The sequence below is a fragment of the Tursiops truncatus genome, chromosome 2 (genome assembly GCF_011762595.2).
Source record: "Tursiops truncatus isolate mTurTru1 chromosome 2, mTurTru1.mat.Y, whole genome shotgun sequence".
Classification (NCBI taxonomy): Eukaryota; Metazoa; Chordata; class Mammalia; order Artiodactyla; family Delphinidae; genus Tursiops; species Tursiops truncatus.
Genome location: NC_047035.1, coordinates 27,840,076 through 27,862,333, shown reverse-complemented (window position 1 = coordinate 27,862,333; position 22,258 = coordinate 27,840,076). Strand labels below are relative to the sequence as shown.

The following is a 22,258-nucleotide window of genomic DNA, read 5'->3' as shown; positions in this document are numbered from 1 at the left end:
TTACCAGAGGTGAGGGAGGTGGGGGAATTGGATGAAGGTATAAACTTCCAGTTATAAGATAAATAAGTACTAGGGAGGTAACGCACAACATGATAGATTAACACTGCTGTATGTTATATATGAAAGTTTTTAAGAGCATAAGTCATGAGTTCTCATCACAAGAAAAATTTTTTTTAATTTCTCTAATTTTGTACCTATATGAGACAACGGATATTCATTAAACATTCTGTTATAATCACTTCATGATACACATAAATCATTACGCTGTATATCTTAAACTTACACAGTGCTACATGTCAATTATATCGCAACAAAACTGTAATTTTAAAAAATTGCTGGGGATACATCAGTGAACCAGACAAGGTCCCTAATCTTATGGATTTTATATTCTGGGGGTAGAGTGACAAATGAATGGCCTTCAAAATGTACAGGATGTATGGGGAACAATTAGCTCAGCTGGAGACAGTTTGAGTTGGCACTATGGCAGATCAGGAGATGTGGATGCAGAAGTAAGCCTACTTGGTGAAGATCTTCAACTCGGTTAAAGGGCAATGGGAGCCCTTTAGAGGTTCCTTGGGGTTCTGTTTCTTTGTTCCGGTGTTAGGGAGCGAGGCAAGTGATTATTGCTTTTTTCAATATTTGAGGAACCTGAGGCTTAGGAAGGCAATGTCACCTGCCCAAGGCCACACAAGTGTAAGATAAGGCAGGCAAGTCTGCCAAGGTCCGAGTCCGAAGCCCATGCCGCCTTCGGCTCTTTTCCGGTAGTGCAGAGGAGGAACGGCGCGGTGCCCCTGGGTGCCAGGACAGAGGGGCACCTTCGGGAGGACCGGCCCCGGCCGGCTGGCAGCGCGGCAGCCTCACCAGCGCGGACAGCTGGCTTGAGGCGGTGGCAGCTCCGCTCTGCCCGTCGGTTCCCCCCGCCCGCCAGTGGTTCGCTCCGAACACCCCTCCCCGAGCGGCGGGTGCCGCGGCCCGCCCCGCTTCCGGTTGTTGCCGGGCCCTATATCCGGTGGCCGCCTGCCCTCCGCTCCGCCGCCTCCGCCACCGCCGGCGCGATGCTGTCCCGGTCCCGCTTCCTGTCCCGGGCGTTCAGCCGCTCGCTCTCCGCCTTCCAGAAGGTATGGTACGGCCGGGCCGGGGCCCCGGCGGGTGAGAAACTCGCCGGCGGCGGATGGGCGGCTTGGGGACAGGGACAGGGGCGTGGCGCCCCGGCCAGGCCGGGCACCAAGGGCACTGGGACTCGGAGGCCGCGGGCTGGGCGGCCCAGAGCCGCTGTTGCCCTCGGGGCCGTCTTGCGGAGCTCACCGGCCCGTCGCCTTCCCGAGACAGCCGGCGCCCCGTCCCCTGCTGGACCCCACCCTCCGCCCCGGCGGAGGAGCCGCCTTAGAGCCGCGCCCGCCCCCGCACGAGACTCAGAGTTCGGGAGGAGGCGCCGCGGAAGCCCCGACGGGATTCGGGGGCCCGCTTCCTTTCTGTTTAAGTTGGTGGATATCAATCCGGTTGGGAAGTTGAGATAGTTTGGCAGGCCCCGTGTGCTGACGGACTGAGAGCCCGCCCAGGCTGTTGCCTTCACCTTTTGGAGTCATGAGATTCGCCTGTCACCGGCACCTGGGCAGCTTTGAGTCTGTGCTTGAAAGAGAAAGCTGTTTATTCTCCCCTTTCGTCTTGGGTGACGTCGATAATGTCTTCTTTCTCAACAGGGGAACTGCCCTCTAGGGAGACGTTCCCTGCCTGGTAAGTTCTGCCCTTGCCGTCACCTAAAATGCTGTCCTCCTGGGCAGAGCAGTATGCGAGGAAATCGGGGTGCCTGTGTTTCTTCGCATCGTGTTCAGATAGATAGAAGTGAAACAGGTGTTGTTTAATAACAGCTATCATTTATTCATTTAGCACTTAGCTACTCAGTATCTGCTGAGTGTCAGGCACCATGCTAGGCCCTCACAAGGGATCCAGCAGTGATGGGTTCTCGCCCTCCTGGAGCTTACAGTCTAGTGGGAAAGACAAAATGTAAATTGCTAAACAAGTGAACTATTGTGAATCTTGGTTAAATGCTGAGAAGGAAACATACGAAGCTGGACACTAAAGCTGTGACCCAGAGGATGTGACAGGCCAGCCGGATGAAAAGCAGGAGAAAGAAAGAGAATAGCATGTACAAAGTCCCTGAGGAGGGAAAAGCTTGGCAGTATTTTGGAACTGGAAAAAGGGTGGTTTGGCCAGAGCATTTTAGTTGAGGGAGAGAGTGGCATGAGATAGAAGATGGCATAGAGACTAGCGAGAATTTAGGTTTTATCTCAACAGTTCTTTATATGCGTGGCATAAGTATTTGTTGAATGAGTTGATCTTATTGTGGGCATTCTGTGTGCCAAGCATTGTTCTGAGTGCTTTCTGTGCATTTTTTCAGTTAATCATCAAGAAAGAGTGAAAGAGGTGTTTTCTCTATTTTACAAATGTATAACTCAAGACTTAAGAGAGGTTAAGTGCCTTGACCAAGGTGATGCAGCCAACTATTGGTCAAGCCAGGTCTGCCTATTCCTCAGCCCGAACTCCTAACCCACCATGTTATCATTTACTCATATAATCAACAGATTATTGAATTCTTACTACATGCCAGGCAGTGTGCTACGTGACAGGGATAGAGGTGGTCTCTACCCTCCAGGATCTTAGGGGCTACTTGGAGAGAAAACAAATATATATTTATGCATACCTAAGGACATAATTACATTGTGATTACTATAAAGGAGAAGTGGAGTGTAATGAGAGGATGGGATGATGTAGCCAGGCTTGGGAGGGTGGAGAGTGTGGTGGCAACGTCAGTAAAGGCTTCCCCAAAGAAGTGACATTTAAGCTAAGTCTTGAAGAATACATAGGAGTTGGCCAGGAGAACGATATTCTAAACAAAAGGGATTGCTTGTGCAAAGGTTTTCAGGCAGGAAGAGACTTGACCGGTCATAGAAATGGAAAGGAAGCCTGTCTGGGAGGGCTAGACAGGAATATGGAAAGTTTTTGGACTTTATCCTTAGAGTCATGAGATCATAGGCACCTAGCACAGTGTTCGCTCATAGTGGACTCTCAGTAATAAACTTTTTAACTTGGAATTTTGAAAAATGTCAGTAAACATTTTCTCCACTTCATAGATTGGCAGGACAATGTGGAAGAGCCTTGTATTTGGGGGTTGCGTTGTGGTTCAGGGCTTCTCCTTGGGCTAGTCACTTAACCTCCAGAAGCCCTGCTTATATATGAAACGGGAGTAATGGCAGATAGTCGTTCCACTTCAGGGAGTTGTGAGACACAAAAATCAAAATGAGGTCATTACATGAAAGCTTTTTATAAACTCTTAAACACTGTACAAATGAAACTTGCTATAGGATGAACTCTAAATTGGAGTTAGGGTTCCAAAAATCAGTAAGGGCTGCTGACTGTTCTAGCTCAAATATATGCTGTGTTTGGGATTTGTACTGCAGCATCATTGGTTACTGGATATAGAGGTGACTTAACTTGCCTCTGAAACCCTGGGGGTGTTTGTAAGGAGGAGGGCACAAGAGAGAATTGTCTCCCATTTGGTGTTTACCCTGCCCGTGGTTCAGAAAGAGTTGTTAATAGATCTGAAAAAATAAGACACATGAAAGAATATAATCAGGTGAAGCAGATATAGTAATCAGTTGTCAGTTGAAGAAGTGCAGTTATCCGTGATAAGGACAATTGGTGGGGCAGAAAGGAGCTCGCACCTTGTTGAGTATGACCAGAGTGGAAGGCCTCGGGAAGAGTGTAGGAAAACAATAAACTGAAAGGAGGGACAATGATTTGCTTGGTCCTAGAGCAAGCTGGAGACCTTAGGCCTGAAGTAGCCTAGTCTTTGCTACTGGGGTTCAGGCAACAAGACTTCCTGCTCAGTGCATTTTAAGTAACCAGGGAAACAAACTCAGATCAAACATTCCCACTGCTTCTCTGATTAGGCTATATGTAGTCACAGGATAAGCCATCGTGTGTCTTTTTCAAGCTTCAATTGTATTTGAAGTCTTGGGGAGTAGAGCATTTTATTATGAAAACATAAAGGGATAATGAAAGTTTATGAGTTTTAAGATAAATAAGATTATAGAATTCTCCCCTTTCTTCCTCAAAGCCATTCCCACCCGAAGTCCCACATGCCTGTTGTTCTCTGCCATTACTATTGCTGTGGTGGAAAAGTTTAAGAAGCAGGACTCTGTGTGATAAAGATTATGTTGTTGCCTGCTGTTGATCCTGTTCTACCTCAGAGTTAGGGGGTGAACAGACTTCTTTTCCATTCCCAGCAGGTATCCTGTATAAGATAAAGAGTTGTTGGTTAAGAGTTGTTTTGTTTCTTGCAGGGATCTCCTTATGTCAGGGACCAGGTTACCCTGACAGCAGGAAGACTGTGTAAGTATCACTGGGAAGCACAGATATGTGGACATGGGGTATTTAAGACACCAGTTGAACCATCTGCTGTCTTAACTGTCTTTCAAGCCCAGTAATCAAGCTGGTCATGTTGAGTCCCTCTACCTAATCTTGATGTTAATTTATGACATGTGCTTGAGCTTCAGCCCCATGTTAATTAAGTGCTGGACCAGGAGTGTGTCTGTCCTGAGGTGTTTAGATTATAATGGAAGTGAAGCTGGAATCCTCTTTTTATGGGAATAGATATAGAAAGGTGCTCCTAAATATTCTGGTTGGATACAAGTGAAGCTGAGGGACTGGAGGTTACATCTATTGTGGAGATTAAGAGCATCTGTTTGGTTGCATGGTTACTCATTTTAGAAACAGTAAAAGCAGAAGACTAGTCAGTTGAGTCATGGGACTTTGCCTAGTTCAGAGGGAATGCTATTATTGCATAATGCAAAGTTTGGGGAAAGGCCACCCATGTGTGTTTCAGATTAACTTCTGCTTATGAATGTTGCTTAATGCTACTTTGCATTCCAAGTATTTTCAGGGTGGTGGTAAGAGGATGCTCTTTAGTTACCTGTTGAGCAGCTGTCAAGCTATTTTCTCTACAGGTAGGATCTTCAAAATGAAGGGTGAGCAGATTGGCTCCTTCTTCACTGTGCATTACAAGCATAATCCCATTGTAAATGTTCTTTTTGCTGTTTCTAAGTATTCTACTGTTAACATCTAATACTTTTGTAATTTAAAAGTTATTTAGGGAGATTCAAAATGTGTTACTCATCTGCAGTTTAAATGAAAAGTGGAGCAGCCACAAATCCTATGCAATAAATGCAATAAATAACTATTCAAAAGTAAATTATTTTAAAATACCCTAAACTTTGAGGGATAAGGATCACACATTAGGGTATTACTCTAATCTAATAACTGTTTTTGTGTTGTATATTGTCTTTTTTCATGAATAAGGTACCCATTTTACTTAAAAATCTTTTATTGTAAAACTATTTTTGGTTTTATGTTTTTATTTAATAGCTTATAAATTTACATGGTTCAGAAGTAAAATGAGTGTCCATGAGAAGATTTTTTCCTGTTCTCCGGTGCCACCAAGTTTCTCTTCCCAGAGGCAGCCAGTGCTCCATGTTCTCGGGTGTCCTCAGAGAGCAGTCTCTGCATTTATATATTACCTGTTAGTTCTTGCCTACGAACATGTACCTATACATGGTTGTAAACTGTTGGCAGAACACTTTGTGTTCTGTATTTTTTTAATAACATACATTTTCCCCTTGATTTTACATAGACCTTATAGTTATTTTGAAATTATAAAAATAAAAATATCAAAAGGCAACTTAAATCTGTTATACTTTTCTGTTATAAAGATGCTTATGGTAGAATATTCAAACAGTCCTGAAGTGTAGAAAGTGAAAGTCCCCATCAGTCCAAATCACTCTTCCAAAATGTGTGTGTATGTAACAGATAACCATAGATACCGTATATATCTACGTTTCCCACTCTCCAGTGGTAACCACTATTAATGATTTTGTGCATACAAGGTAATATATTTTTTTGTGTGTGTGGTACGCGGGCCTCTCACTGTTGTGGCCTCTCCCATTGCGGAGCACAGGCTCTGGATGCGCAGGCTCAGGGGCCATGGCTCACTGGGCCCAGCCGCTCCGCGGCATGTGGGATCTTCCCAGACCGGGGCATGAACTCGTGTCCCCTGCATCGGCAGGCGGACTCTCAACCACTGCGCCACCAGGGAAGCCCTACCTTGCTCTTTTGAAGTTCCTCTTGAATGAGTCCAGAATGGACTGATATGCTGCCTCCTGGCAAGAGAACAGATTAGGAGATACTGTATCAGTTTTTTGGTGTTTTGTTTGTTTGTTTGTTTTGCATATAACACCTTGTTTTACTTGTTAACTGTCTCATCTTGCTGTCCTATATAAATCTATAATCGTGTGGACAGAAATTCTGTTGTATGTGGCACAGTGGCATGTACCCTGAGGACACACAATTTATCTTACTTGCATTTAGTTAAGAAAAAAACGTCATCAGGAAGCTGAGTCCTTTTGGTGGGTATGCAAAGGGCCAAGATGCTATCTTTTTCTTCAAAGACCCAAACTAGATCTGTTCTGGGAGAGCTGGCATTTCACTGCAGCACGTTTCACTCACCCAAGGGACTCACTGTTTAAGACACCCAAGTCATCCAGGCTTTGCTCTAGACATGCTGAGTCAGAATCTCTGGGAATGGGGCCTAGACATGTATGCTTTGAAAAAGTTCTCCCAGGTAACACTGATGGGCACTCCTAGTCAAGAATCACTGATTTAAAGGGAAGGTGGGGCTTCCGTGGTGGTGCAGTGGTTGAGAGTCCGCCTGCCGATGCAGGGGACGCGGTTTCGCGCCCCGGTCCGGGAGGATCCCACATGCCGCAGAGCGGCTGGGCCCGTGAGCCATGGCTGCTGAGCCTGCGTGCCCGGAGACTGTGCTCCGCAACGGGAGAGGCCACAACAGTGAGAGGCCCGCGTACCGCAAAAAAAAAAAAAAAATAATAATAATAAAAAATAAAGGGAAGGTGAAGGAATCTAAAAAAGAGTGGATATATGTATAACTGATTCACTTTGCTGACAGCAGAAACTAACACAACATTGTAAATCAACTATACTCCAATAAAAATTTAAAAAATGAAAATAAAAAAGGGAAGGTGACCCGTGATGCCTTATCTAGACTAAAATGTGAGTGAATCACCTGTTAAGGGAGTTTACTTTTATGTTTGTTTTCTAGCATTAACAGCGGTAGTGTCTTCAGTGTTCGCTTTTTCAGAACTACAGCTGTGTGCAGTAAGTACCTTCAGCTCCCTACCTTATTGGGAATGGAGTTTTAATGGAAGAACAACAATTGACTGAATTTAATTAAAGAAAAAAATTAAAAAGGAGAAATGTGGACTATGTGATTTTTTTTCCCCCTCTTTTACTAGAGGATGATGTGATTACAGTCAATACCCCAGCATTTGCAGAATCTGTCACAGAAGGGGATGTCAGGTGGGAGAAAGGTAAGATTTAGTGCCTTCTCACTTCTTAAGTTTAAATACTTTTGAAAAGTCCCCTTTACCCCCACGATAATCAGTAGCTCCACCCTTTTCTTTACCTGCAGTGTACTTTCCCCTGGCTTTAGGAAAGGGGTCTTGTAACATACCTGCCAATGGGGATTTTGTGGCTACTGGAGGGTTCCCCCCTGCACCCTAAGAGGTAGCCTTTGACTATCTTTTCAGCTGTTGGAGACACAGTTGCAGAAGATGAAGTGGTTTGTGAGATTGAAACTGACAAGGTAGGCTTGTCCTATTAGTACCAACTTTTCATGGTCTCCCCTTGTTTTCTTAACCTAATGAAAGGAACAGGGACTTAACTGTTGGTTATAGATAATTTTTAACTGCCTCAGTTGTAAAATTGTTGGAATAGCTCATTAAAAAGAAAACATTAAAAGTTTAATTTTAGATTGTTCTAGGTGTATGTACTATGTACTTTAATAGCTTTAGTTTTATAGCTTTTGTGTGTGTGTGCATGAGCTGTTTCCAGTTGTTTTTATGTATCACTTGGAAACACATTAACTGAATCTTGCTTTAGTGTTCTGAGAAAGGACAGAAAGGGTGAATCTTCACAGTAGCATTGATTACTCTTACTCTGAAAGTGTGGCCTTGGTGTTTCTATATACAGGGTCTTGTGTATCTGTGTTGCAACTCTTGTGACTCATTTGAGATTCTATACAATTAATTTTCTAATGCTGAGTAAAAATTTGGACTCTTTCTCCATCTGTCTTCTTTTCAAGACATCTGTGCAGGTTCCATCACCAGCAAATGGCATGATTGAAGCTCTTTTGGTACCTGATGGGGGAAAAGTAGAAGGAGGCACTCCTCTTTTCACACTCAGGAAAACTGGCGGTAAAGAAGTTCTCCTGGTTGTCAAGGTCTCCAGTGTTCCCCCTTGGAACTGGGGCTGAGCATAATATACTAATTCCTTGATACCTCAAAGACCATTTGGCATTCCCTCTGCCCTTTTTGAGGCAGTAAGAGGGGAGCTATTTATATTGTGAACTTTAAATGTCAAGTTTTAGAAGAAAAGGGTATTAAAAAAATAAAGCTCATAATACTCTGTTCTTTATTGTGCTGGACCTTTTCTTAAATAGGAATGAAGAAGATTCTAAAGACAGTGATTTCCCCCCACCCCAATCCCGGCGTCAGAGTCACATGGAGGCTTTAAAAATAATACAAATGCCTAGATTCTGAGTCCCAGGGATTCTGATATATTAAATCTGGGGTTTTCAGATCCTGGTTATCTTATCATAGTTTTCATTGTTGTTGTTGTTGTTGTTGTTTTTAATGCTCTCCAAGTGATTCTGATACACAGCTAGGGCTGGGAGCCACTCTTCTAAAACGAGAAGTAGTATTTCATCCTGTCTGTTATAGAGAATTTGGTGTAGTTTTTTCATATCTATTCTCTCATAACATTTTTTAGGGAGAGTTGGATTTCTCTTGGGAAGAAATGAGAAATAAGGAAATGAATTTGTACTGGATCTCACAGCCAGTATTAGAGATTAGAAAAGAACTTTCTGATTCTTAATTAAATGCTGTAACTACTAAAGTATTTTTTTCATTGTTAAGATAGTTAAGCAGAAAGATGGTAGATTGCATCGTTATGATTGATCAGGGCAAGACCAGAAGCCCAGAATAGAAACAACATACAGTAGAAGGCTAGGGGATAAGATTGATTCTTCTAGTTGGAGAATTTCATCTTCTGATCATTCCTTAAGAGAATGTTCTTCTAATTTAAATGTAAACCCAGATGTGATGTCCAAATTGGTAAAATCAAAAATATTTAAAGTTGTGAATTTATATTGCTTGACCACCTCATTGGTTTATAAAGTTACCCTAGATAAAATGCTTTGAAGTCTTCAGTCTAAATGTGCCCTTGATTATTTAAACTTTTAAGTTTTAATAGTTAAGAGTATTCTCCCACATGGGATGTTAAAATAGAAGAGGAGACGATCAGTATTACCATAACTAGAAAGGTGTTGCTCTTATGTGTGTATTTTAACATCTTAAATTACCTGGGTTTCTTTTGCTTTGAAGTTTACATTACCATGGACTTCAGTAGGTGCTTTGAAAGTACTGGCTGAATTTGATGATCAGTAGATATTTGTGAAATCAGGAAGGCAGCTGAATTAAGTCAGTTATCTAACGTAGGACATCTAGGAGCCCTGGGGAATAGAAGCATAGTGCCTTAAATCATTCTGTGTATCTCAAAGCTTTACATGTATAGCAAATACTCAGGAAGCATTTGTTAATTGATTGGAGATAGAGCTTTTGCTGCTAAATTCTACTTAGTATCTGCAATTTGGTTGCTTTCCATTCTAGATAGTGCCAATGGCATCTATTTTTCCTGTTTTTCAGCTGTTCCTGCTAAGGCCAGGCCAGCCGAAGCTCCTGCTGCCGCAGCCCCAAAAGCAGAACCTGCAGCATCGGCAGTTCCTCCTCCCCCTGCAGCATCTATACCCACTCAGATGCCACCAGTGCCCTCGCCCTCACAACCTCTCACTAGCAAACCAGGTAAGCCTCTGGCTCCCACGTGTCTTTATGTGGGAGAACAACATCTCATCTTATGTCATGTTCCCTCACAGTCTAAGACTAATTACGGCTCTGAACAGGCTCCACTGTCTGCTTTGTAGAAAGAATTCTAGACTTTGTATCAGAAGACCTGATACAAAGGGTTTGCATCTCAGCTTTTTAGCTGAGTGTATAGCTGTGTGACTTTAGGCTAGTTATTTAACTTCTCTGAGCAGATTGTTCGTTCGTGAAGTAGGAATGATAGTAATTCACCTCAGCATATCTTGAAGATTAAGTGACAGTACGGTATGAAAGCACTGGCATGTACTCAAGTAAATGTTTCTCATTTTCTGATGCAGTGTACCCTTTCTTCATTTTCAGTGTCTGCCATAAAACCCACTGCTGCCCCTCCAGTAGCTGAGCCAGGAGCTGGCACAGGTCTGCGTTCAGAACATCGGGTAAGTCTCTGAGGACCACTTCCAAGAAAGAAGCCGAGGGGCAGTGCTGAGATTAATGGAGTGGGTATGCTCTGCCTACGTTTGAATGGCTGGCAGCTGATTCCCTTGGCCTTGACAAGGAAATTGAGTTTAGGATGCGACTTGTTCAGTGACATGACTGTCAGATGACAGGACTAGAACCAGAGGTCTTCTGAACACTTGTCCATTGGTTTTTCCCACTTTGTTATGCCAGCAGTGAAATGATGTGGGTGAGTAAGATATACGCAGGGGATGGTAGCCTAGTGACGCATCCCTTCCCTCCCACGATAACGCATACTTCGGAGAGGTGGTTTAGTGAGCTCTATTCCTATACTTCCGGGATACTTAGCTGAGGGCTACCCAGTGGCAGTCAGGAGCAGACATAAGACCTCAAGGAAGTATGGTCAAGAGGGTGGGTTCCTCTGCCTGAGAATACCTCCTAAAAATACTATAGCCTCAAAAGTTTGTTGCCTCTGAGTTTCCATTCCACCAGTAGCTATTCTCGGGCAAGTCTTTATTACCAGAAATTTCCCTTTGTGCAATGACTCCTGGGCTGGCTAGCCCTACCCCACACTCTTCCATAAATTGGTTTTGGTTTTTAAATCAAACCATATCCGAGGCCTCTATTCTTTTTTTTTTTTAATAGAAACATCTTTATTGGAGTATAACTGCTTTACAATGTTGTGTTAGTTTCTGCTGTATAACAAAGTGAATCAGCTATATGCATACGTATATCCCCATATCCCCTCCCTCTTGCGTCTCCCACCCTCATCCCACCCCTCTAGGTGGTCACAAAGCACCGAGCTGATCTCCCTGTGCTGTGCGGCTGCTTCCCACTAGCTATCTGTTTTACATTTGGAAGTGTATATATGTCCATGCCGCTCTCTCACTTCTTCCCAGCTTACCCTTCCCCCTCCCCGTGTCCTCAAGTCCATTCTCTACGTCTGTGTCTTTATTCCTGTCCTGCCCCTAGGGTCATCAGAACCATTTTTTTTTTTAGATTCCATATATATGTGTTAGCACACGGTATTTGTTTTTCTCTTTCTGACTCCACTCTGTATGACAGACTCTAGGTCCATCCACCTCACTACAAATAACTCAATTTCATTTCTTTTTATGGCTGAGTAATATTCCATTGTATATACATGCCACATCTTCCTTATCCATTCATCTGTCGATGGACTCTTAGGTTGCTTCCATGTCTTGGCTATTGTAAATAGTGCTGCAGTGAACATTGTGGTACATGACTCTTTTTGATTTATGGTTTTCTCAGGGTATATGCCCAGTAGTGGGATTGCTGGGTCATATCGTAGTTCTATTTTTAATTTTTTAAGGAACTTCCATACTGTTCTCCATAGTGGCTTATCAATTTACATTCCCACTAACAGTGTAAGAGGGTTCCCTTTTCTCCACACCCTCTCCAGCATTTATTGTTTGTAGATTTTTTGATAATGGCCATTCTGACTAGTGTGAGGTGATAACCTCATTGTAGTTTTGATTTGCATTTCTCTAATGATTAGTGATGTTGAGCATCTTTTCATGTGTTTGTTGTAGGCCTCTATTCTTGGTCAAACTTCAGGCACATCTGAGTGGGTAGTTTGTGTTTCCTTGTTCTTGCACAGAGGAGCAAGGCCACCACAGGAAAGAGGAAGCCTGGATCTCTCCCTGTATTTAGATACTACAGTCTGTCCTTATCCACTCCTAGGAAGCCCAGTGCTCCCTCAGACTAAGTGTGAAGGGTTAGTTCCAGAGAGACCAGGTGGTCAATACTTGTCCCACTTTCCCTTTCAGGAGAAAATGAATAGGATGCGGCAGCGCATTGCTCAGCGTCTGAAGGAGGCTCAGAATACCTGCGCAATGCTTACCACTTTCAATGAGATTGACATGAGGTGAGAGCTCTAGTCCTCTTCCTCCCTGTGCCCATTTTCTTGGAGAACACTTGAACTTGCCCAAGTCCCTACCTAGTGCTGATTCTAAAACTAACTTAACAGGAAAGAAGTACTTCTTTGCAGTGCTTGTTGACTTATACAGAGTGACCCACTGGTTTCACTCTCTAATCGACTTTCCTAATACTGTGCCTGCCTCCTCTGTGACCTAAAAAACTTAGCCTTTTACTTTTATACCTGAATCTTGTGATTTCTGATAAACGAGGCTGGTAATAGTCTTAAAATCTAATGACTACTGTCGAGCTGACAAGTAGAGAGATAGGGCATCCAGGCTGACAAGGCTCCCCTAGGGATACAGAATCACTTGACAGCGTGTCCAGAGTCAGGCGCCATACCCTGCTTCCTTCTCACTGGGACTGCTCCTTATGTGTCTTCCTAAGCGACTCAGAATTGAGTGGGTGGAAAGGCATAGGCTTGTTGTATCTTTCACCTTTCCCAGCTTTGATAATGAAATGGGAAGCAAGTTGTGCTTTTAAAGAAAAACTTCAGAATTAACCAAAGGGGCTAATTCAGTATACCCATTTCTGTAGTGAGCTAATCGTTGACTCACTTATCTTCTTCAAGACTTTGATGTTTATAGGTGTCAGGACTGTAGGGAAGAGAATGTAGTTAAAGTCAACAAACAGTTTTTGAGTGCTTACTGTGCACAGTATATTACACTATATTTGAGGGGGATGCAAAGATGAGTGAAAAAGAGCCCTTACCTTCATAGAGCTACCATCTTGCTTAGATAAATAGAAAGTAAAATCTCTAGTGTCAGTATCAGGAGGATACAAAACGTATGAAGTGGAGAAGAGAATGAGATCATTTGTTTATGAGGTGACAGGGTGGAGGTAGGGATCAGGAAAGGCTTCCTGGAGGAAAGAGATTTTTAATAGACCTTAAAGAACGACTAGCACTTTGACATAGTGGAGGAAGGTCATTCCAGAAGATGTTAACAATATGGACCTGGCACAGACAGGAAAGTACATGACACATTTGAGAAACAATCGCTGTGAGAAATATGTGTAAGAAAGAATGGTAGAGAAAGTTGGATCCATACTTCAGAATGTTTTAAGTGCCAGGGTAAGAGTTCGTAGTTAATACAGGAGGTGAAATCATCAAGTCTTCAGGTCATCTCTTTGTTTTTTATTTTTGTCCCAAGTGTTTAGTCTGTGAATCTACATTTCATTAAGGAAATTGGTCTCCTTTGGAAGGAGTCTGAGAAGTGTAGAGAGGGGAGTGTGCTGTGGCACTCACAGAGTAGGACTCTGTGGCCCATTTCACTAGATGTCATACATTCTATTGTGAAGCTTCCCAAAAGACTGGATGTCATTCAAGCCAAAGATTTCTCTCCTATCCATAGGATGTAGGGAAGGACCTTGACTAATGAATCACAAGGGCTGCAGCTTATGTTTCAGTGCATTAGGGCCAAATTGTACACAAATCGAATTGGGCTTTGAAATTCTACCCAATTCCTTAAGACAAAACATGTAAATATTTGTGGCCTTGAAAGATGCAGTTGGCCCAACAGCTTTGATTGAAGGTAAGTACAATAGCTGGATCTCCTTTCAGCAGCTAATCGAAGTGTCACTTAATGATGGCCTGGGGTCTTACTGCAGTCAGTAATCTGGTTTAGATTGAGTGCCCTTTGGGTCTTGCACTGATCAGCTAACCCATAAGGGGCCTTTCTGAGACCTTCTCCTCTCCCCTGTTGTCCCAGCCTCTGCCTGCAAGGGCAGAGCTCTGAAATAGAAACTACTTAATGACCAGACAATAGCATTTGGGCAGTTTTGAGAGCAGAGATGTTTATCACTCCTCTTTCCCTCTTCTGCAGCTCTTGTGTCTTGGGAACCAGTAATGTCTTTAGGGTGGTAATCCTAGCACTAAATGAGGTTAGACTCAGGAAAACAAAACATTTTAAAACCAATCAGTCTCCCTAGGAAAACTTCCCTTTTAAAAAACAAAAGGTCTAAAGGGGGGAGTTAAAGTTATATCATCTTATCTTTCGTGCTAATGTCAAATTAGGCCATTATGGAGAGAAAGGGAGAATTGAGCATTTGGGCCTAAGATAAAGTTAAATTCGATTTCCATCTCGGAACTGTATTCCCATAAATACAGAGGTTTCTGCAGCAAAATGATGGGAAAGCCATTTCCCACTAACTCTGTTGCACATGTGTTGTATGTATGTGAAAAACCAGCCCCGAAGGAACGAAGACTGGTCACCTTGCAAAGGCTTCTTAGGGGCCTTGCTGCTTGTACTTTAAAAAGCTTAGATCCGCACATGGTCACTTTTCTAAATACCAGGGAAACCACGTCCATCAAACTAATCTTAACAGCAGGAACTGTGTCTTTATTATCTTTATATCTTGGTGCCCTGCATTGACCCCCACGTGTGGTGGGTGTTAGTACCTGTTTGAAGGAACAAACGGGGGCTTCCCTGGTGGCGCAGTGGTTGAGAGTCCACCTGCCGATGCAGGGGACACGGGTTCGTGCCCCGGTCCGGGAAGATCCCACATGCCGCGGAGCGGCTGGGCCCGTGAGCTATGGCCGCTGAGCCTGCGCGTCTGGAGCCTGTGCTCCGCAACGGGAGAAGCCACAGCAGTGAGAGGCCCGCGTACCACAAAAAAAAAAAAAAACGGTAGAAGGAACAAGCGGATGGAGCTGCTAACTCTGGGGAGATGAATGAATCTACTGACTTTCTCGTGAGCCTAAAACAACACTGGATTATACCCATCCACAGATAGTCATGACTGCTTTTGCTCCCATGAAGCCCATGCACCTGTGGGGCTTTGGGGTTTATTTCATCTTCACTAGTTAGGAGACAGGAGGAATGTCACAAGGAAGTCATAATCAGGTTTGGTGGTATTTTGAAAATAAATGAGACAAAAAGAATGGTGCTTACTTTGCGGACTTTGTTTATGCTTAAAAAAAAGCTTTTTTCGGTGTGGATGGCTCATGATTGTAGTGTAGCTGGAAGTCACTTTCTTGTCCAGGGTGAGGATGTTGCTGTGCTCTCTGAGCTCTCGTTCATATTGTCTGTAACTGAAATCTTTGACTTCTGGAACACAAAGGAGCCCTGTAAAGGGCTCAATCTACCTTAAAGACAGATTGGATCCGGTTCCTTTGCGTCCAGGTTTTGTAAAGGAATAAAGTTATTGTGTTGACCTCTAGTGGACTATTTCAAAACTTGAACTTAGGTAGTTGGTCCACAGTAAGGGAATAAAGCTTACGCAGCTGTGTACACAGAGTTAGAAACCAGTATGAAAGTCAGAATCGAGGCTGCTTTTGTGGTCAGTTTGTTTTGTAATGTTAATGTGTCTTTGCAGTAACATCCAGGAGATGAGGTCTCGGCACAGAGATGCTTTTCTGAAGAAACATAACCTCAAACTAGGCTTCATGTCGGCATTCGTGAAGGCCTCAGCCTTTGCCTTGCAGGAGCAGCCTGTTGTAAATGCAGGTGAGTTTGTGGTGGCTAGAATCACAGAGGTCCTGGGAGGTGTGCGTGTAAACACACACCTGCTCCCACACACAGACACAAAGACGGCGGTCGACAGACTAAGACTTCTTATTTCATACGTGTGAAAACTTGAGTACCTTCCCTGGGGATTTCTTGACTCACCTTCCCAAATGGACGTCATGATTACCTCCTCCCCCGCAGCTGGACAGAACAGGTTCTCTTCACAGTGCATAGCCTGGCAGCTGCTGTGGTGACAGGCAGTTCTGAGCCAGGCCAGCCATCCAGGCTTCTCGTGTCAGTGTGGAGACTTGTGTTCTGGCTGATGCCCACCCTCCCACAAGCCCTATTATCTTGGGACCTGACTCTTACACCTGGCATAGCTCCAGGGTGACCTTTGATTTCTGGTCAGTGGACCTCATTGGGAGGCCTTGGGCCTGGCCCCTCTTTCCTGGACTTGGTGCCCATTTTCCTTACTTTTTGCTCACCTACATCATTGGAATGTTGACCTAACAAGCAGTTCTCTTTCCCATTGAGACAATTCTCTGTTCCCTGGAAGATTAGAGAGGACAGTGGCACTTCTGCAACCCTCAGCAGTGCAGGGTCCCTAAAAGTCTAGAAATAGAAGTCCTAGTCCCTTCCGCCAAGTGGTGTGCCCTAAGGTGGGTGGAAGGGCTTTGTTTCACCCTGATGTGTATCTCTTTATTTCTTCCGTTCTTCTTATGCTTCCTGATGACTCTCTCCATCGCTTCTGCCTACACATACATATAGGCATTTCTCAGAGTTCCCCTGACCTCTTTCTCACTTTACATGCTTTTCCCGGGGTGTCTTATCTGTAATACAGTGCAGACTTTCTATGAAAAAGATTCCCAAGCCTGTATTTTCTCATGAGCACCAGACCTAAATTTTTAGCTGCTGGTTTGCTCTCTCAGACCACCCTGCTTCCTACCGAGTCTCCTAGAAAGAGGCTTGCCTTCTTGTTGAGAGTGGGCAGCAGAATGGGCAACATCCCCATCCCCCCACTTCCTTTACTAATTTGCCCTTTTTGGGAACACTTTTTAAACCTGCCGTTCGCTAAGGGAGGGCTGGAGTAGAGCTAGCTGACAAGAACTTTGGCACATACTTATCCTGTGTTAGCCTGTGTATTGATCCCTCTGAGGGCTGCCAAGGAAACGGATGCCCCTGTGCTCATGCTTAGTCAGGGCACTTGGGGGAAGTTACAGTTGGCTGGCATGGGAGTAAGAGGAGTGTCAGCTGCCACTTGTAATGCGGTGGGTTTTGTGCTAGTTGGTCACCCCACACTGTACCAAGCACCGTGGTTTTTTCCTCTATGAATGCAAATTTTTCCTCACTAGCCTAGGCCTAGGGAGTTGTATGTAATGTGTGTTTTCTCTCTCATAGTGATTGATGATACAACCAAAGAGGTGGTGTATAGGGATTATATTGACATCAGCGTTGCAGTGGCCACGCCTCGGGTATGTTGGGGCAAGAAGTGGGGAGCTCTGATCTTTGACTCTCTCCTTACCTGTGTGAAGAAGCAGACCCCTGGGAGAGATCTTTCCTGTAGTTCTGTCTTTTTAGAAGGGAGTTACTAGAAGAGTAACCTGTTTTTGACCATACCACGTTCTTCTATCTCTGGCAAGCCTAAATATTTTAGACTCCGTTAATCACGAGTCTGGGGGATATTCTGGGGGAGGGGAGACCATAGGCTTGAATCAAGAGAGTTATAACTATAAAGGGTACTATTAATTTGCAACTGAAAAGAACGTTTCACTCTCATCAGGGTCTGGTGGTTCCCGTCATCAGGAATGTGGAAACTATGAATTATGCCGATATTGAGCGAACCATCAGTGAACTGGGAGAGAAGGTAAAAGAGAAAGGATGGTATGAGCTGCTGGGCAGGTCAGGGAAGAGAGCCTGGGGAAGGCTGGGCCAGTGAGCGGTGCTCAGGGAGCTGGAGCCTCACTTTCTTCTGAAAGGAGTGCGTGGCCCCTGTGAACAGCAGTCACAAGCGAGAGCTGAAGTACAGCTTCCTGGTGGAGCTTATCGTGCTCTTACGACTGAAGAGCTCATCAGAGGAAACCACAGAAAAGTAAAGATTCTGAAGTCCTTTCCCCTGGTGGAGCACTAGTCATAGGCATCTCAGCTGAATGCTTTCGCGTTAAAGCTAGACCTTGGATCGTTGATCTTAGATATGAGCCTTCTGGACTTCCTTTCGGTGAAGAAAGCTGGGTTGACCTTACCTTTCAATTATAAAATCTGTTTTTAGGCCCGGAAGAATGAACTTGCCATTGAAGATATGGATGGTGGTACTTTCACCATCAGCAACGGAGGCGTTTTTGGCTCACTCTTTGGAACGCCCATCATCAACCCCCCTCAGTCTGCCATCCTGGGCATGCATGCCATCTTTGATAGGCCAGTGGTCGTGGGAGGCAAGGTAGGGAACATCACCATTAATGTCCTAGCAGCTAGGCTATAAGGAGAGGTAAGTCTAACTAGATGCTCATTATAAAAGATTCGCTATACTTTCAGGCATAAGTTGCATCTCCTAGTTTCTAATTACTAGCTGAGGCACTGGTTCTTAAATTGTGTGTGGAGTAGCAGCACCTGGGAACTTGTTGGAAATGCAAATTCTTGGACCCCTTCCGAGACCTAGTGAAGCAGAAAGTACAGATGATTCTGATGCATGTTAAAGTTTGAGAACCTTTGAGCTGAGAAAGCTTGCTCCTTCATCTGGGACTAGTCAACAGGCTTCATTCTCTAGGTGCTGTAGAGAGTGGGGATACAGTTGAAGACATGGTCCTTGCTCCTGGGGAACAGAGGACAGCAGGGCAGAGCCATCTACAAGCTGCCAAGTTGTAATGATGAGGCTTAGAGGTTTTCTGGGAGTTTACGGAATGAGGGCAAAGGGTCTGGAGCTGGCCCTAGAAGATATGTTGGTAGGAAAATGTTTTCTGGGACTCCTATGTTTAGAACCTTTTTGGGTCACTAACTCCTTTTTCAATCTAAAAATCATAGATCTTCCCTGAAAATGCTCATACACCCAACTTTGCATAGAGTTTCAGAGAATTTGTGGACCCCAGGATAAAAAAAAAATTTTTTGTTGTTACTATAACCCGAAAGAAGCAACTGCAGGCAGCCAGAACTGAAGAGGAACTTCCCTGTAGACAGCAGACAAGTGAGAGGGCAGAGCATGGTGTTTTGTTTTCTTTTGTTTTGTGTTTTTAAAGGCAGTTGTAAGGAGACTCCTGTTTTCTTGGTTTAAGCTTTTGAGTGTGGGAGCTTTGCACTCAGGGTAGGGCTTGGTCTTTGAATATACTGTACGTATCCAGAAGCAGCAAAGCAGGAAAGGCTCTGCAACTGGGAACTTAACTATGGGCTGTGCTGTGTCATCTCCCCTTTCATCTGGGCTTTCTCTGCCCCGCTGCAGACAACGGGGCAGACAAACCTGTCGACCTCTCTTCTCTGTAGGTGGAGGTGCGGCCCATGATGTACGTGGCCCTGACATATGATCACCGGCTGATCGATGGCAGAGAGGCCGTGACTTTCCTCCGGAAAATCAAGGCAGCGGTAGAGGATCCCAGAGTCCTCCTATTGGACCTGTAGGAGGAAGCCATGCGCCCTACACATCAACCATGCAGGAACTGAAAACCAGTCTTCTCCCTGTCCCCTCACGGGCCCCGGGTTAGCCTGGTGACAGACAGGCCTATGCTGTTGTTCTCAAGCAAGGAAACCAGGGCACTATGTAACCAGCAGTCACAGGTCTCTTGGTGTTCCTGCCAGGCTCTCTCCCTCTCTGCGCCGTTCTCTTACCCTCGAATATCTGATTTCCTTAGGCTTGAGGGAGAGAGAGAGCCTTAATGGATGCTCATTAATATTCCTGCCTTTCTCCATTAGCCCTCCGCTGAGATGATTTTGCTTCTCCCCCGTCCAGTATACCATAGGGAAACTGCCGGGGACCATGTGATTAAGTTTCTATCTCTTGAAAGTCTGTTCTCCAGAGATGCCTAGGAGGGTGCTGTGCCTCCCAAGCTCGGAGCAACCTCTGTCCTGGCTGTGCACGTCCTTACTCGGTTCCACCCGTGTGGAGGTATTGACCACAGGCCAGGAGGTGCTGCTTTGCTTCTTAAATGGCATCTTCATTCTCAGCTGTCACTGACTTCAAGCTGCCTCTTCTACCTCTTCCAGGAAGCACAGGCTGGGGGATTCGGAGGGGCAGGGGATGGGTAGGCAGTGTTGAGGGGGAGGACAGCTTCTGAGGTCAGAGGTTATAAATGAGGCTGGAGCAGAGCCCAGGCCTGCCCTCACACTCTCCGTCATAGCTTTGTACCAGGAAGACCCATTTTGGCACAAGCATGCCCAGCTGTGGTTGTGCTGCCCTTTCCAGACCACTGGGACCATTCTACCACATTATTCTCATCTAGAGCAGATCCTAGCACATGGCAGGGAGACAGCGTGTCACAACCAAGGGCTGGATGGCGCCTGGTAGAGATTGGAGTGAAGGAGGCATACTGTGGACTGGCTCACATTGTCTTGAGCTTTTAAATTCCATTGGTTTAAGCCTGTGGGCTGAAGAGGCAGTTCTGTTCCTTCCTGTATCATGGCCCTTAGGGAGCGGAGCCTTAGCGCTTCCTCCACAGAACACAGGTCTGGGAGAGGATGGATTGTGGTGGAAACCAGCCCAAGATGCTAGTGCACAGTGGGGAAATGGCCGATGTCACCTACGAGGTACTGCTTTGGGTCTGGACACGGTCATTGGAATTCTTCGGAGGATGGTTAAATGCACACGTCTTGTCATGAAAGCTACTGGGCTTCATCGCTTCGTATCCAACTGCATCCAGGCCTGAGGCTGCTGACACTTGACACAGGGAGCCATTTATTTAGTGCAGGGTGCCCATTTGTATTTTGAGCGAAGAAGCAAGGCCTGGGGGTTGGGGTAGGGGGAAGGGGTGGGAGCCAGTACTGAGTGCCTGCAGCATCTCCTATGTCTTCACTATTCAGAACTTGTAACTAAAATATTTAAAGAAACTGATTTTAAATGCAAATTAAAGGGCAAATGTTCGCAGACAGGGTTCCTGCTTCTGTACTTCTTTTGGTTACTGAGGTGGTGCAAGTCTCCAGCACTGTAACTGTCATTAGCACTGAAAGACACGTAATGTCCCTCTCATCCAGAAAAGTGCCCTGGCTTCCTTCCAGGGCACTTCCTTCCTTGAACCTGGTGAGCCCGGCAAGCCACACTGTTGAAGAGAAACTGGTTCTCACCTGCGTGAAGCCCCTTCAAACGCCAACAGACATTTAGATTTTGGTGGCGTTGCCTTGCGTTATTTCTGGGATGGATGGGGGAGTGGTGGAGCAACATAGTTTCGCATTTTGCACTTGATTGCCACGTGGGTACCCAGATGCTCAAGGTTGATTTGAACAAATGAGGGTAGATCACCTCCTAGGAGCAAGTGGTGTGTGACGGCGAGTGGACGGGGTTGAGAGATAATCTGCGCTGACTACGTGTGATAGGCTTGATGGTGTCCAGGCTTAAACTCAGCCTGGCTTTTCCACACACAGTCCCTGCCTGCTCATCTCGCTTGCGGTGATACCATGTTCATGTGAAGGTCTGTCACGGGAACAGAGTGGCTCCTAGAGGGTAGAACTAGAGCTAGTAGAAAAAGCTTGGGTTCAGTGAAAGGAAGAATTTTAGGTCAGGTTTGGGGCATGGAGCTAGAAGCTTTAATTTCTTTAGTAAACCTACAAAGGAGGTACATTTAGCCCCATTTTTATCAAATGGAAATAGACTGTACGCCTCTTAAGGGCTGGGACCACAGTATTCTAAAGTCAGGGCCTAGCAAAGTGCCGGATGTGCAGTGTTCATTGCATGAATGAGGCCCAGAAGTTCCAGAAGCAACTTGTACTTTGTACAGTAGTTGGAGGTGCTCTGACCTGACTGAGGGAGTGTAGCGGAAGGAACAGACTTGGAGCGGGTTCCACCAGGCTCTGGCCGGGTCCTGTCATTTCCCTCTTTGAATTCCAGTTCTCAGGAGCCACCATCTGTTGAAGAGGTCACCGTGAGGGTTAGGTCCACTCCCCTGCACCACCCCCAGGCACCATGACCCTCTTCAAAGATGTCTTTTCCTGTTTTACTTCTCACGGAGCCCAGTGCTGCCACTTTCTGGGGGGCTCACAACTGCTCTGCTGGGTACAGGCTGGCGTGCTGTTCACTACCAGCCCTGCTTCCTCCTTCCTAGCAGGATCCAAGCACACTCTTGGTTATCATGGAGCTTGCTCTGGAGGAACCCTCCCATCTCCCCATCCCCTCTCATTGCGTTAATGAGGCAAGGACACCAGAGGCAACAGCAGGCTTTATTGGAGTCGGGGTGGAGGGATGTGGGCAAGCCCCAGGGAGAGCCAGGACCTTCCAAAGGC

At 45.3% G+C, this 22,258-nt stretch overlaps 1 protein-coding gene across 1 annotated transcript; it reads left to right on the top strand.

The window, feature by feature from the left end:
- Window positions 1-1,000: 1,000 nt before the first annotated feature.
- On the top strand, window positions 1,001-20,911 carry DLST (dihydrolipoamide S-succinyltransferase). The gene is made up of 15 exons (XM_019921038.3): window positions 1,001-1,118; window positions 1,701-1,734; window positions 4,344-4,392; window positions 7,172-7,227; window positions 7,365-7,439; window positions 7,659-7,714; window positions 8,213-8,324; window positions 9,834-9,989; window positions 10,368-10,444; window positions 12,254-12,351; window positions 15,717-15,847; window positions 17,246-17,319; window positions 17,628-17,711; window positions 18,114-18,281; window positions 19,316-20,911. The coding sequence occupies exons 1-15, from the start codon at window positions 1,056-1,058 to the stop codon at window positions 19,448-19,450; spliced, it is 1,368 nt and encodes a 455-aa protein (XP_019776597.1). The 5' UTR covers window positions 1,001-1,055; the 3' UTR covers window positions 19,451-20,911.
- The last annotated feature ends 1,347 nt before the right edge of the window (window positions 20,912-22,258 follow it).

Bases quoted from the DNA above. Each gene is read 5' to 3' on its own strand.
- DLST (XM_019921038.3), top strand. From the start codon at position 1,056: ATGCTGTCCCGGTCCCGCTTCCTGTCCCGGGCGTTCAGCCGCTCGCTC. The intron at 7,228-7,364 runs GTAAGTACCTTC...CTCTTTTACTAG, and splicing joins CAGAACTACAGCTGTGTGCA to AGGATGATGTGATTACAGTC. The intron at 17,320-17,627 runs GTATGTTGGGGC...CACTCTCATCAG, and splicing joins TTGCAGTGGCCACGCCTCGG to GGTCTGGTGGTTCCCGTCAT.